Source organism: Colossoma macropomum, unplaced genomic scaffold (assembly GCF_904425465.1).
Source record: "Colossoma macropomum unplaced genomic scaffold, Colossoma_macropomum, whole genome shotgun sequence".
NCBI classification, from domain to species: Eukaryota; Metazoa; Chordata; class Actinopteri; order Characiformes; family Serrasalmidae; genus Colossoma; species Colossoma macropomum.
Window position 1 is genome coordinate 72375 of NW_023496025.1, and position 16229 is coordinate 88603.

Genomic DNA, 16229 nt, shown 5'->3' on the forward strand with positions numbered 1-16229 from the left:
AAAGAGCAAACAGGCAAAACATAAAGCTGATCTTCCTCTCAGAATCACAGAGGAAGTGTCTTTTGTCTAATGATCTTGTTCTGTCTATTAGTGTCCTTTGCTGTAATACTGCTGCTGTAATACTATAGAACAGACTCAGTTTATCTCACAATACCTACATTTAGGCCCAGTCCCATTTTTTCTTCTTACCCCTACCCCTTGTTTACGAGTGTCACCCTAACCCCTTTGAACTGAGTTACAAGGGGTAGTGGTTGAAATCTTGCCCTATGAAATGGGACAACCCTCAAATTAAAAAACGAAACATTGCTTCATTAACAGCTACTAGCACTGCTCTGTAGGCGACCCAGCCCATCTTCAGTGACAGCAGAGGAGAGTAAAGTTCAGCTCCTCACTTCAGTTACATATAGGGCATCATATGCCTTCACAGAGGGGGTTTAAGACAATTATTTATTACGGCCCACCGCTAATTCTTTGGTGATACGAAGCTGAAGTCAGATATTCACCAGCTTCCTGTTTGATTTTTCCCAATCCACCTTAAATGGTGTAGCAGTTACATTCTGGCACTTCAGACGTCAACACTGCTAAACTATTTAAGGTGGAACAGGAAGTTAGCTAGCTAGCTACCGAAACAGCATGCTATTAGCGAATTTTTAGAGTCAGTTATTCATTCAGCCTAGTGAGAAACTGTAGAACAGACTCAGTTTATATCACAATACCTACATGTAGAGTCGGTTATTCATTCAGCCTAAAGAGAAACCGTAGAACGGACTCGGTTTATATCACAATACCTACATTTAGAGTCGGTTATTCATTCAGCCTAAAGAGAAACCGTAGAACGGACTCGGTTTATATCACAATACCTACATTTAGAGTCGGTTATTCATTCAGCCTAACGAGAAACCGCAGAACGGACTCGGTTTATATCACAATACCTACATTTAGAGTCGGTTATTCATTCAGCCTAACGAGAAACCGTAGAATGGACTCGGTTTATATCACAATACCTACATTTAGAGTCGGTTATTCATTCAACCTAACGGGAAACCGTAGAACGGACTCGGTTTATATCACAATACCTACATTTAGAGCCGGGTATTCATTCAGCCTAATGAGAAACTGTAGAACAGACTCAGTTTATATCACAATACCTACATTTAGAGCCGGGTATTCATTCAGCCTAATGAGAAACGGTTGTAATTTTGTAATTAATAATGTGATCATACTGTTGGATTTATAAATAGCTGTAATTATCTAAATTCCCATTCTTAAGACAGAAGATTGAGGAATTTGAGTAGATTTATTAATATCAAGACAAACATATGGGAAAATGTATGAAAAAACTCGTTTTTTTTTTCCGTGAAAACGTCATGTGTAAAACAAAACTAGGAATTAACCATGTATGATTAACAAACACAAAGACAACACAAGAAACAAAAAAATGGGTTTGTCTGTTTATAAGCTTGGCTTAATACTAAAACATACAATTTTCTTTAGTCCATTTGAAGACCATCATCTTTTCTACACTAATTAACAAATTGTGTGGTGATTTCACAAAAATGTATTTAGACAGCAGAAAATGTACAGAAGTGTGTCCACAGCTTTGCATCAAGATGCAACCACAAAGATTGTTACTGCAATATATTTTTGAACATTCTCAACCTTTATGCTGTTATTTAAAAAGGCTATTATTCTCATTTCTTGAGAGTATTCTTTAGTTTACCCAATTTAACACTTTAAGCAATTTTATTAAAAACAATCTCTGAATTTTAGGACTTTCCTGTCAAATGTGAGACAGGTGGTCACCGTAGGCTAACAGGCTCCTCCAACAATACACAGATACAGCCTTTCTGTTCAAGTCTTTACTGAAAATATCTCTGGATATTCAGAGTATAGAAGTAAAAGAATGACACGTGAATGTTATAAAACTGAAATGTCCATCTTTAAATTAGAGTTGCAGTAAATTGTAAATATACAGTATCACTACCTTGATATGATACTACAAATCCACAGTGGTGCTAGTGGAAAAACAATATGCTAGAGGTGGTAATAAGTTGAAAACAAAGGCTACTTACAAAGCTTACTACAAGAATTCGGCATTAAACACTGAAATGTAAAAATTAAAGCTGGCAAATACCATTGGAAATACATGCTAGGCACTACTTTGGGCTCAAGTTAGGGTTCTTTTTAGGAAAAATCCCATAAATCTTTTTTTAAATATCAAAATAGACAATATTCTCATTCACAGTCTAAAGAGATAGTTAACCAATGACCTTTTCAATGAATCTCAATTTTTGTTCATGTTTGTACTTGGGAGATTTTTCAAATGTTCTACTAATGCTTTTTTAAAAGTATAATAGCTGTTTTAAACCAGGGGTGACACAGACAGAATGACTCCACAATGCTTCTTCATTCAGACGCAGCATCACTCACAAGCAGCACAATGAAGAAGCAGAAAGCATTTACCAGTTATTATTCTGTTTTCATACAATAGATAAAGTAAAACATCTTTGACCTTCAGATTTAGTATATCTGTGCATTAGCAGCCATAAATGATCCAAAAGTTGTGTAGCCAACATTTGAGTATGGATATTAAGTGTTTGGAAGAGCTATCACTAGCTTAAACTACATGTTGAAAGGCAGGACAAACTGAAATATAGCCCATGTGAATTTTCGACTTAAAAAAAAAATCATAAATTTCGACAAAATAAACACTATAAAAGAAAATGTGCCATAACATTTGCAAAGATCACATTTAGTGTTTTTTTTTTATTCAGTAAATGAACAATAATTGTGATTAAAATGTGCCAAAGTTTGTTCTCTATAGAAGTTTTTTGACTTGCTCAAAAAATCAACATGACATGGAATTTGACTGGGGTGCCCAAAATTTCAGTTTAAACAGAAAAGGATCAAAGCCTGATTCAAAAACAAATACATAGACTTTTGACTGGTACTGTGCTAAAGGTAAATAACATGACCATGCTATTCATTCCTGATGTTGGAACAGCTGTTTCTCATCCATTTAGCACATTACATTTATGTGGACTCCAGCCAGACAGCAGAGACCCACTCTGTTTGACATGGTGACTGTCCATCCAGATCCTCTGCTGCTGTTTCTGACTTGTCATCTGATATTCCTTATATAAAGACTTTTTAAACCAGCCATCCACACTGAGAGGAAAAAAGGAAAACAATTTTAATATTGTGAGACATTGTATTATACTTTACTGTGTGTAAGTATGCAGTATTCTACAGTAACCAGTTAATACAAGTGTATTTAGAGTGACTAATTTCAATGTTTATGTTTTACTTTCTGAATATGTTTCTTTTCATGTATTTTAATGTAATGCAATACTGAATAAATTTCAGATGCTACTTTTGGGTTAATGAACAGATTTACAGTAGCATTTGCATATATAACACATTTTAACATGTACTCAGTAGTCCCTACATGTATTGTAGCGTTCCTGAGCCTGTATGTTAGCGAGCTGCTAATATGCATAAAAGGGAGCTCCTATGTTTGCCTGTTATTCTTTAATGCCTTTCTTTGCATGAAAAAGTGTTCATTGTTTAAAAATGAATATGTTATCTGTTATTTAGTGTTTGTTTCTGTTTACCATCAGTGAAAATCCAAAGGATTTAGGCTTACTTCCTGCTTTGCTAGTTCTGTGGCTAACCACAGCATTTAGCCTTGTTCGGTCTTGTGCAGTTCATTTTACTGTACAAAAATTATACAGAGAAATGATAATAGACAAATCTTTAATTGATGTGTGCTGACTTGATGTGACACAGGACCCCTCCCAGATGCTCTGGTGAGACTTTATTGGTTGTGTGCATGAATGTTAGTGAGCTGCTAACTTCAGCAATTGTGAGCCTCTGCGGCTGCCTGTAATTTTTTATTTGATTTTTAAGTATTAAGTGCTTTAAAAAGGTGCATACTGACAGGAATAAACATTTCTTTTAAACAGTATGTATGTAACAGTGTCTTTATCATTACATCATTACAATTTAAAGACATAAATAAGAATACCCGAATATTAGGTATTAATGGAGGATTTAAATTAATTACTTTTTTTATAAAATATAAAACATTTATGGCTCATAATGTTAGGTAGGTTAACTGGACACCTGTGGTGTAGAAATAATTTACCTTCTGTTTACGGCGTGGATAATTTTGTGAATCAGTAAGCGTCTTCAATCTTGTATTTCCAGGATCATTCCCTCTGAGATCCACCACTATCAGGGATGATGAGGGGTTTGATTTCAGAGCTGAAGCCAGAGCGGCATATCCTTCCTCTGTTATACTGCAGAAAGAAAGACTGTAAAGAGAAGATGTTATCTGCATTTAAAAAAAACATGATGGAAGAAGCTTATGGTTTAAAAGGCATATTTTCTTTCTTTTTTTTTTTGCTTTTTTTCATTGCATATGTGATCCCTTTACTAGATGATCTCATTTTACAAATGTGTTCATATATTAAGTTTTAGTTTTTAGAAATTAAGTGGAACAACTAGGTCTCACTTCAGTTTCTGCAGTTTACAGCACTGATTTGCCAGTAGAAAACAGATGTGCTTCACTCCAGAGTTTCCTAGTTTATTCTCACTCAGATCCAGCTCTATCAGGCGTGAAGGACTTGAACAAAGAGCTGATGACAGAGCAGCACAGCCTTCCTCTGTAATACTGCACTTACTCAGCCTGTAGACAGAGAGGAATTGTGGAGAAAAGGTTAATGAGATTTTTCTTTTTTGTGAAACAAAAACCTGTGTGTAGATTTTAAAAGACATTTGAGTAAAGCATGCTTTAACCATTTCTTTATTCGTTATCCTTTAAAAATGTACGTAAAAGTCATCTGAATCTTGTCACCTTGTGTAGGTGACAGACGTAAGTTTCTTTAATCATCACGTGCCTAAGAAAATAACAACAATAATAACAATGCCAAGTGCAATAATAAATTACATTACACACTTCAGTTTGTGAGTTCTGCAGTGTGAATCCTCCAGTAGGTCAGATATCTTCATCAGTTCTGAATCTCCTTGTATTTTCCCACTCAGATCCAGCTCTCTCAGCAGTAAGGGGCTTATTCCTAGAACTGTAGTCAGAAAATCACAGACATCTTCTGCAGCAGGACTTTTCAACAGTCTGAAGAAAGAAAATCACATTTTTTCACAATTTTACATTGACTATACCTCACACTTCTCTGGTATTCTAAATTTCTATATAAATTTACACCTCATATGATTTTTCCTTTGAAAACTTACACTTTCAACAAAACTACACATAATAAATAAAAAAGACCCAAATATCATTTATTAAAGGAAAGCAATGGTTGAAAAAGATCAACATTTACATGTTCATCATATACACTTGTTTTTTTGCTAGGTTGACTGGGAAGCTATGACGTAGAAACTGTTTACCTTATTGTCCTGAGTTTACAGTTTGGATCCTCTAGTAGATCTGTGAGCATCTTCACTCCTGTATCTCCAGGATCATTCCCTCTGAGATCCAGCTCTATCAGGTGTGATGAGGGGTTTGATTTCAGAGCTGAAGCCAGAGCAGCGTATCCTTCCTCTGTTATGCTGCAGAATGAAAGCCTATGGAGAGAACAAAAATGTATTACCTTTTAGCAAAACACAAGACAATATACCACAAGTTTGTGAATGACCTAATAATGAACACAATAAACAAATACAGAGTATATAATACACAATATATAAAGTTTAATTTTAATAATCTGGTCTAATCTGGTCTTTTTTCCTGTTAATATATTGGTAACACTTCGAGTGGTCCTTTTGTAGATGATTAATAAACTCTTAATAGGTTATCAGTAACACATCAACAACATATCAGTGAAGTAGCAATGAAGTAGCAGCAGTGCAGCATCTGAATACATTGAGGTAAAGATCTTGAAGATGTAGTGTTTACATCTACTTAATGCAAGTAATATATATTGTTGATATGTTACATGAAGTAGACTCAATATGGTACTTTCATTAAGCGAAACCTAACCTAGTACCTGGCACTACCCCTACCCCTAATCTTAACTCTAACCTATCCTAAATCTAATCCTAATCCTAACCTTAGCCTCAATCTAAAACCTAATCCTGTCCCTCACACTGGCCCTAAACCTAACCCTATCTTTAACCAAAACCTAGTCCAGTTACGCTTCAGCTACAGGATGTTGTCAGTGTGTCTATACCAGCTTGCTGAGGATGTTGATGGTCTGTATTAAACCTGTTAATGTTCAGTTCCTCTCAGATTAACATCTACAGATATGAATATGGGCATTCCAAGTAAAATGAAAAACTGAATTCTTCCGATCATAAACAAATATTACGCATGCAATTAAAGTATCTTGATAATCTATTGAATATATTCACTGCTGCTACATCATTCATGTGTTACTGAGAGTCATTTGAGTGTTTATTAAATCTACAAAAAGACCACTCAAAATAAAGTGTTGTACTGACTAATTATTATGGGAATATTACTCCAAACAGCTATGTGGAAGGAGAACCAATCAACACTAAGGACGACATGTGACAAGGACTAAGATATTCCCCACTCCAGATCCTAGTTTCTCTTTGAGTTGCTGAGGTCTTCTGATTTCCAATCACCATCTTGTGAGTTGAATCTTTAGCTCCAACCCTGGTTGATCCTACTTGGAACTTTCTCCTCATTCAACCCAAGGACAATCTATAGTGTAAATTTAAAGCTTTTCTCTGCTCTTCTCTCCAATGTTGGCATGGTGGTTTTCCTGAGATACTCTGACACTCTAGAGCCAACTTTGAATGTGACTACTGATGAAGTCTACTTAATGAGAGATGAACTCACCTCAGTTTCTCCAGTTTACAGTTTGCACTCTCCAGTCCAGCTGAGAGCAGCTCTACTCCTCTGTCCTGTACAGGATTCCCACTCAGATCCAGCTCAGTCAGCATAGAGGATTCTGAGCTGAGGACTTTAGTCAGAGCTGAACAGCTTCTATCTGTCAGGTTACACTCACTCAGCCTAAAAGCAAAATAAGAGATAAGATAAGATAATCCTTTATTAATCCCACAACGGGGAAATTTGCGGTGTTACAGCAGCACAGAAGACAGAGCAGCAGGAAATATACAAACAATATTTAAATAGAATAAACAATAAAAGTATAAAGATATATATGTATATGTACAAAGATTATAAGAAAAATATACAAAGTATTAAATTTAAATTTAGAATATATCAGATAGATGTTAGTTATCTCAAAATCCATTTATCCTACAATCTTTCCAAATATCATGAATCCAAAAATCATATCAGAAAAGATTTTGTTCTAACGTCTCCTAACATCTGGATCATCTTCATTAAAAATATCATAGCCGCATCAGTTCTTGATCAAAAATATCAAGAACTGATGCACTGACCAGCACTTTTCTCAACACTTTTCTCAAAACTAAAGTAAATTTCTGCAATGAACAATTATAAATAATGTAAATAGCAATTTTAATAAGGTCAGGGTGAAAAACAGTAAACTTGTCCTTTTAATAAAACACATAGATATCTAATATCAGCCATTTTGTTTAAAAATAGAATGACAACAGTAGTGCTCAAACACATCATAAATCATAATGAAAGTATAACAGTTTGAAAGATATTTCCTTATTTAATGGGTTTTTACAATAACAATTGGAATGATTGGAAATGAATAGCATAACTGATTACACCACCTGACATTGACAGGCATTATCATGGACACCTATTTTAAAATTTGACCTTAAACTCAAGTTTTCAAGTATTTTTTCAAATTACACTGTAATTTCCACCAATTTAATAGATTTTCGAAAAAATCCTTTGATTTGACAAAGAAATCTGAACAAACCTTACTGCCAAAAAATAACCCTCACAGAATTACACCCACCATGAGGGTCCTCAGAGGTCTCTTTAATGATATAATTTGCTATTCCTTTATTTGTTTTCTTATTGTTTTATCAATACAGATCTCTGCATATTGAATACACCGTACAGATAATTGAGGATAACAACTTTTGGTAACACTTCGAGTGGTCTTTTTGTAGATGATTAATAAACTCTTAATAGGTTATCAGTAACACATCAACAACATATCAGTGAAGTAGCAATGAAGTAGCAGCAGTGCAGCATCTGAATACATTGAGGTAAAGATCTTGAAGATGTAGTGTTTACATCTACTTAATGCAAGTAATATATATTGTTGATATGTTACATGAAGTAGACTCAATATGGTACTTTCATTAAGCGAAACCTAACCTTACTCCACCCTACCCATAACCTAACCTTGTACCTGGCGCTACCCCTACCCCTAACCTTAACTCTAACCTATCCTAAATCTAATCCTAATCCTAACCTTAGCCTCAATCTAAAACCTAATCCTGTCCCTCACACTGGCCCTAAACCTAACCCTATCTTTAACCAAAACCTAGTCCAGTTACGCTTCAGCTACAGGATGTTGTCAGTGTGTCTATACCAGCTTGCTGAGGATGTTGATGGTCTGTATTAAACCTGTTAATGTTCAGTTCCTCTCAGATTAACATCTACAGATATGAATATGGGCATTCCAAGTAAAATGAAAAACTGAATTCTTCCGATCATAAACAAATATTACGCATGCAATTAAAGTATCTTGATAATCTATTGAATATATTCACTGCTGCTACATCATTCATGTGTTACTGAGAGTCATTTGAGTGTTTATTAAATCTACAAAAAGACCACTCAAAATAAAGTGTTGTACTGACTAATTATTATGGGAATATTACTCCAAACAGCTATGTGGAAGGAGAACCAATCAACACTAAGGACGACATGTGACAAGGACTAAGATATTCCCCACTCCAGATCCTAGTTTCTCTTTGAGTTGCTGAGGTCTTCTGATTTCCAATCACCATCTTGTGAGTTGAATCTTTAGCTCCAACCCTGGTTGATCCTACTTGGAACTTTCTCCTCATTCAACCCAAGGACAATCTATAGTGTAAATTTAAAGCTTTTCTCTGCTCTTCTCTCCAATGTTGGCATGGTGGTTTTCCTGAGATACTCTGACACTCTAGAGCCAACTTGAATGTGACTACTGATGAAGTCTACTTAATGAGAGATGAACTCACCTCAGTTTCTCCAGTTTACAGTTTGCACTCTCCAGTCCAGCTGCGAGCAGCTCTACTCCTCTGTCCTGTACAGGATTCCCACTCAGATCCAGCTCAGTCAGCATAGAGGATTCTGAGCTGAGGACTTTAGTCAGAGCTGAACAGCTTCTATCTGTCAGGTTACACTCACTCAGCCTAAAAGCAAAATATATCAGATAAATGTTAGTTATCTCAAAATCCTTTTATCCTACAATCTTTCCAAATATCATGAATCCAAAAATCATATCACAAAAGATTTTGTTCTAACGTCTCCTAACATCTGGATCATCTTCATTAAAAATATCATAGCCTCATCAGTTCTTGATCAAAAATATCAAGAACTGATGCACTGACCAGCACTTTTCTCAACACTTTTCTCAAAACTAAAGTAAATTTCTGCAATGAACAATTATAAATAATGCAAATAGCAATTTTAATAAGGTCAGGGTGAAAAACAGTAAACTTGTCCTTTTAATAAAACACATAGATATCTAATGTCAGCCATTTTGTTTAAAAATAGAATGACAACAGTAGTGCTCAAACACATCATAAATCATAATGAAAGTATAACAGTTTGAAAGATATTTCCTTATTTAATGGGTTTTTACAATAACAATTGGAATGATTGGAAATGAATAGCATAACTGATTACACCACCTGACATTGACAGGCATTATCATGGACACCTATTTTAAAATTTGACCTTAAACTCAAGTTTTCAAGTATTTTTTCAAATTACACTGTAATTTCCACCAATTTAATAGATTTTCGAAAAAATCCTTTGATTTGACAAAGAAATCTGAACAAACCTTACTGCCAAAAAATAACCCTCACAGAATTACACCCACCATGAGGGTCCTCAGAGGTCTCTTTAATGATATAATTTGCTATTCCTTTATTTGTTTTCTTATTGTTTTATCAATACAGATCTCTGCATATTGAATACACCGTACAGATAATTGAGGATAACAACTTTTGGTAACACTTCGAGTGGTCCTTTTGTAGATGATTAATAAACTCTTAATAGGTTATCAGTAACACATCAACAACATATCAGTGAAGTAGCAATGAAGTAGCAGCAGTGCAGCATCTGAATACATTGAGGTAAAGATCTTGAAGATGTAGTGTTTACATCTACTTAATGCAAGTATTATATATTGTTGATATGTTACATGAAGTAGACTCAATATGGTACTTTCATTAAGCGAAACCTAACCTTACTCAACCCTACCCATAACCTAACCTTGTACCTGGCGCTACCCCTACCCCTAACCTCAACTCTAACCTATCCTAAATCTAATCCTAATCCTAACCTTAGCCTCAATCTAAAACCTAATCCTGTCCCTCACACTGGCCCTAAACCTAACCCTATCTTTATCTATATGTCTATACCAGCTTGCTGAGGATGTTGATGGTCTGTATTAAACCTGTTAATGTTCAGCTCCTCTCAGATTAACATCTACAGATATGAATATGGGCATTCCAAGTAAAATGAAAAACTGAATTCTTCTGATCATAAACAAATATTACGCATGCAATTAAAGTATCTTGATAATCTATTGAATATATTCACTGCTGCTACATCATTCATGTGTTACTGAGAGTTATTTGAGTGTTTATTAAATCTACAAAAAGACCACTCAAAATAAAGTGTTGTACTGACTAATTATTATGGGAATATTACTCCAAACAGCTATGTGGAAGGAGAACCAATCAACACTAAGGACGACATGTGACAAGGACTAAGATATTCCCCACTCCAGATCCTAGTTTCTCTTTGAGTTGCTGAGGTCTTCTGATTTCCAATCACCATCTTGTGAGTTGAATCTTTAGCTCCAACCCTGGTTGATCCTACTTGGAACTTTCTCCTCATTCAACCCAAGGACAATCTATAGTGTAAATTTAAAGCTTTTCTCTGCTCTTCTCTCCAATGTTGGCATGGTGGTTTTCCTGAGATACTCTGACACTCTAGAGCCAATTTGAATGTGACTACTGATGAAGTCTACTTAATGAGAGATGAACTCACCTCAGTTTCTCCAGTTTACAGTTTGCACTCTCCAGTCCAGCTGCGAGCAGCTCTACTCCTCTGTCCTGTACAGGATTCCCACTCAGATCCAGCTCAGTCAGCATAGAGGATTCTGAGCTGAGGACTTTAGTCAGAGCTGAACAGCTTCTATCTGTCAGGTTACACTCACTCAGCCTAAAAGCAAAATATATCAGATAGATGTTAGTTATCTCAAAATCCTTTTATCCTACAATCTTTCCAAATATCATGAATCCAAAAATCATATCAGAAAAGATTTTGTTCTAACGTCTCCTAACATCTGGATCATCTTCATTAAAAATATCATAGCCGCATCAGTTCTTGATCAAAAATATTAAGAAATGATGCACTGACCAGCACTTTTCTCAACACTTTTCTCAAAACTAAAGTAAATTTCTGCAATGAACAATTATAAATAATGCAAATAGCAATTTTAATAAGGTCAGGGTGAAAAACAGTAAACTTGTCCTTTTAATAAAACACATAGATATCTAATGTCAGCCATTTTGTTTAAAAATAGAATGACAACAGTAGTGCTCAAACATATCATAAATCATAATGAAAGTATAACAGTTTGAAAGATATTTCCTTATTTAATGGGTTTTTACAATAACAATTGGAATGATTGGAAATGAATAGCATAACTGATTACACCACCTGAAATTGACAGGTATTATCATGGATACCTATTTTAAAATTTGACCTTAAACTCAAGTTTTCAAGTATTTTTTTCAAATTACACTGTAATTTCCACAAATATAATAGATTTTCAAAAAAATCCTTTGATTTGACAAAGAAATCTGAACAAACCTTACTGCCAAAAAATAACCCTCACAGAATTACACCCACCATGAGGGTCCTCAGAGGTCTCTTTAGTGATACAATTTACTATTCCTTTATTTGTTTTCTTATTTTTTTATCAATACAGATCTCTGCATATTGAGTACACCGTACAGATAATTGAGGATAACAACTTTGCAAACAAAAGTTTTTTTTTTTAAATAGTAATGCAGTTTAAAAGCAAAATGACTTCACTTTTAACAATACAATTATGCCAAACTAGTTAATAAAGATTTTCCAGAAGAATGGCAGTCTTAATGACACCTGTTTTTTGGTACAGATTTTAGAGCATTACACCACTTTGACATAGTAAATTATTTGAATACTTCTTTTCTGTGTCAAATACACTTTATAGTTAATATCACTGCATATATATATATATATATATATATATATATATATATATATATATATATATACACACAGTGATATTAACATGTGTTTATAATCTGTGGTGAGAAACAGGTTTTACTTACAGAGCTGATGTGGCTTCCTTGACCACTGCCAGCAGTCTGATAAGACACTCATCTGATCTGATGAACTTCTTTAAGTCAAACACATCCAGCTTCTCTTTGGATGTCAGCAGCACAAAGACCAGAGCTGACCACTGTGCAGGTGAGAGTTCAGCTTCAGAGAGACGTCCTGAGCTCATGTAACTCTGGATCTCTTTCACTAGAGAATCATCATTTAACTCATTCAGACAGTATAAGAGATTGACTGATCTCTCTGGAGATGGATTTTCCTTAAACTTTGACTTGATGTACTCCACTATGTCCTTCTGGCAGTCAGACCTGCTTCCTTTCTGGGTCAGCAGACCTCGAATGAGCTGCTCATTAGACTCCAGTGAGAGACCCAGAAGGAAGCGAAGGAAAAGGTCCAGGTGTCCATGGTCACTCTTCAAAGCCTGGTCTACTGCAGTCTTGAGTAAATCAATGACTTCTGTTTTTTTGCTCTCCTGTGATTCAGACTGATGTTCTAAAACATTCTTGTTGTCATTTCTGAGAGAAATGTATGCAAATATAGCAGCGAGGAACTCTTGAATACTGAGATGTACAAAGCTGTAAACCGTGCCAAGAAATGTGACTGTCTCCTGAGTGCACAGTCCTGAGTACACTGACATCTTACTGGGGTCAATTCCACATGTATCTAGATCCTCTCTATAGAAGATCAAATTGCTCTCTTCTAGGTGATGAAAAGCCAACTTTCCCATTGACATAATGCCTTCTTTGTCCCAGGGTGTATCTGAATCATTCTTTCCATTGTACTTCAGCTTCCCCTGTATGGTCTGAAAGATCAGAAAGCAGGTGTACATTTCCGTCAGGGTCTTTGGTGTTTCTTTATTCTTTGTTTCTTGCAAAATTCTCTGAAGAACATTGGCAGAAATCCAACAGAAGACAGGGATGTGGCACATGATGAACAAGCTTCTTGATTGTTTAATATGATCAATTATTTTCTCTGCCAGGTCCTGATCACTGATTCTCTTTCTGAAGTACTGCTCCTTCTGTAAGTCATTGAAGCCACGTAACTCTGTCATTTGGTGAATAAACTCGGCAGGGACCTTAGCAGCAGCTGCTGGTCTAGTGGTTATCCAGATCAGAGCAGAGGGAAGCAGATTTCCCTTGATGAGGCTCGTCATCACAGAGTCCAGCGGGGCTTCTTCTGAGATGTTATTCAGGGTCTCATTTGTCTGGAATCTCAAAGGAAGTTGACATTCATCCAGTCCATCAAAGATGAACATGACTTTGTGCTCATTTGATAATCTCAGTCCTTGTGTTTCAGGGAAGAAGAAATAGATGATGTCCATCAAACTCTGACTTCCTTTCTTCAGGTTCAGTTCTCGGAAGGGAAGTGGAAAGATGAACTGGATGTCCTGATATTCTTTACCTTCAGCCCAGTCCAAAATAAACTTCTGCACACAGATTGATTTTCCAATACCTGCAACCCCCTGGGTCAGAACAGTCCTGATGGATTTGTCTTGTCCAGCTAATGGTTTAAACATGTCCTTGCATCTGATTTGTACCTCTTGCTCCATTTGATTTTTGTCTCTTGTTACATTGTTTTTTTCAATGAGTCTTACTTCATGTTCTTTGTTGACCTGTCCAGCTCCACCTTCAGTGATGTACAACTCAGTGTAGATCTTATTTAGAACAGTGGACTCTCCTTGCTTTGCAATTCCTTCATGTACATGATGACACTTTTTGCGCAGTTTAGCTTTGAGTGCATATTGTTGAATTCCAATCAGTTCATCTAATTAAACAGTTAAAAAGACAATAGATATAATTAGAGAATGAACCACTTTGTCTGATGATGTAAATAATGTGTAAAATAGATTTATCTGTAGCTTGTGAATAATAACAATTGTGTAGTAAAAAAAATCAAAGCTACCACTTTCATTTACATTTTTTCCAACAATTACATGTAAATTTATGTAATCCCGCATATTGTCAGCTCTTACTTTGCAGCGCATCAGCGAGGTCCTTCTGTTCCATCTTCTTCAAGAAGTACTGTGTCATATTAAGAACTCCTTGTCTTAAATTCCACTTGTCTTCCTTCACATCTCCACAATATTTTGTGACTTTTTTTGTTAGATGTTTCTTATAGATTTCCAGCTCATCCTTTATGAACTTAAAGATTTTTTTCTCAAGTTTCTGGGGACAAAACATAGAGATACACAAAATTATAAACATCATTCAAATAATTTCACATTGTTTTAAAAGCATTTTTATTTTAAAAGCACAATTTTCTGTTTGGCCAACTTGCTTAAAACACTAACATGTAACACTAGATTTGCTGTCTCAAGACAGGGGATCACTTTTTACCAAGCTGGGATTCGACCAGTCAGAGACAGCTTTCTGGTGGAGTCAGACACAGTGGGTCCTCTTCAGATAGTTTTTTTCTTTATGACATTTTTTCTACATATTTACAGTCAATGGCTTCCTTTTTTCCTGTGAAAAATAAGCCACTCACCATATAACTGTATACCTGGGACTGTGTATTTCTTGGGTGACATTCTTTTCATATTTTTTTCAAGTGGGTTCTTTTAGTTTTGTGAGAAATGATTGAGCCAGCCCCTGTGTCTGGCTGTTTGGTACTGTTTCACTCTTTAGATTAAAATAATCAAATCCATTTTATTCTTTCTAACATAAACCATCCTGACCATATCTCTCACACTGCCCATATCCTATTATGAACTATGGCAGAGCAAGCAGTGTTGGGGGTTGGTACAGTGTTCAGTGTTCAAAGAAAAATTAAAATTTGAATCATGATGATACCAATATTTCCTAGTGCACCATGGCTGCCTACTGTATGTTTAAAGACATTAATTGTAAAGAATAAGTACAGAGATTATGAGAGGTTAAGGAATTAGCCAATGCTAAGTGGGTCTTGTCATGACTGAGGGAGCTGTGCTAGACAAAGCCCAGTTAAAGTAACAGTTACTCTGGGGGCTAAAGTGGGCCATCTTGTAGGGTTTCAAACATTTTGCTTCCTGAACATCAGCAGAAACGTTCAATGAGTTAAATCCCTGCTAAAGGAGGATGAACACAGAATATGTGCATGCAAGGTTTGAAACATATTGTGTTGCAGTGAAAGAGCATAATGAATCTAATCATCCATTAGAGATTAACTGTAAAATAGAATTGAACCTGGAGATTCTGGAGAACATAAGTGGCCAAGTGAGCCAGGAAGTAATTAGGGAATGGAACCTATTTCACAAATTTGTAGTTCCATCTACTTCAGTTCCCTGTCAGCCTACAAATACTGATGCTGGGTGAAGGAGAGTGTATTCAACTAAAAACATGTGAGATGGTAATGGCTAGACAGTATGCAGAGGTCCAGGCCATTAAATATTTTAGATCAGGTTTGACCAAACATATTTTGTTGGACTTTTGTTGGTAAAAGAAAAAAAAATTATAATACACACGTTGGAAAAATCCTCTATATGAATTTTAAAAGCTGTGAATGAACTTGAACTCCCCTATGCTGGATTCACTGTGCTAAACTTATCCTAGACACCTAGATATCCTAGATAGGTGTGATCACTGCAAAAGATAAATGCTCTACTAACCCCCTAATTGTGAGAATGAATGTTATTTCTACATGCTGGGATGTTCTTTTCCAGAAGCAGGTCCCAGTTTATGTATTTATTAGACCCCACAGAATGTAAATTGTGGACGTAGCCTTTTGCCCCTTGTGAATGCATGGCAGGCCACATGCAGGG

At 35.6% G+C, this 16229-nt stretch overlaps 1 protein-coding gene across 1 annotated transcript in view; it reads right to left on the minus strand.

Annotated features, from left to right (window-relative positions):
• Nucleotides 1-1230: 1230 nt before the first annotated feature.
• Nucleotides 1231-16229, minus strand: part of LOC118804061 (NACHT, LRR and PYD domains-containing protein 12-like) — a 30483-nt gene continuing 15484 nt past the window's right edge. The window contains exons 3-12 of the mRNA XM_036564668.1: nucleotides 14466-14658; nucleotides 12487-14257; nucleotides 11153-11326; nucleotides 9109-9282; nucleotides 6827-7000; nucleotides 5410-5586; nucleotides 4961-5134; nucleotides 4517-4690; nucleotides 4148-4316; nucleotides 1231-3168 (exon numbers count right to left, since the gene is read on the minus strand). Of these exons, the coding sequence (XP_036420561.1) occupies nucleotides 3151-3168; nucleotides 4148-4316; nucleotides 4517-4690; nucleotides 4961-5134; nucleotides 5410-5586; nucleotides 6827-7000; nucleotides 9109-9282; nucleotides 11153-11326; nucleotides 12487-14257; nucleotides 14466-14523 (3063 nt within the window). The 5' untranslated portion in view covers nucleotides 14524-14658 and the 3' untranslated portion in view covers nucleotides 1231-3150. The remainder of the gene's footprint in view (nucleotides 3169-4147; nucleotides 4317-4516; nucleotides 4691-4960; nucleotides 5135-5409; nucleotides 5587-6826; nucleotides 7001-9108; nucleotides 9283-11152; nucleotides 11327-12486; nucleotides 14258-14465; nucleotides 14659-16229) is intronic.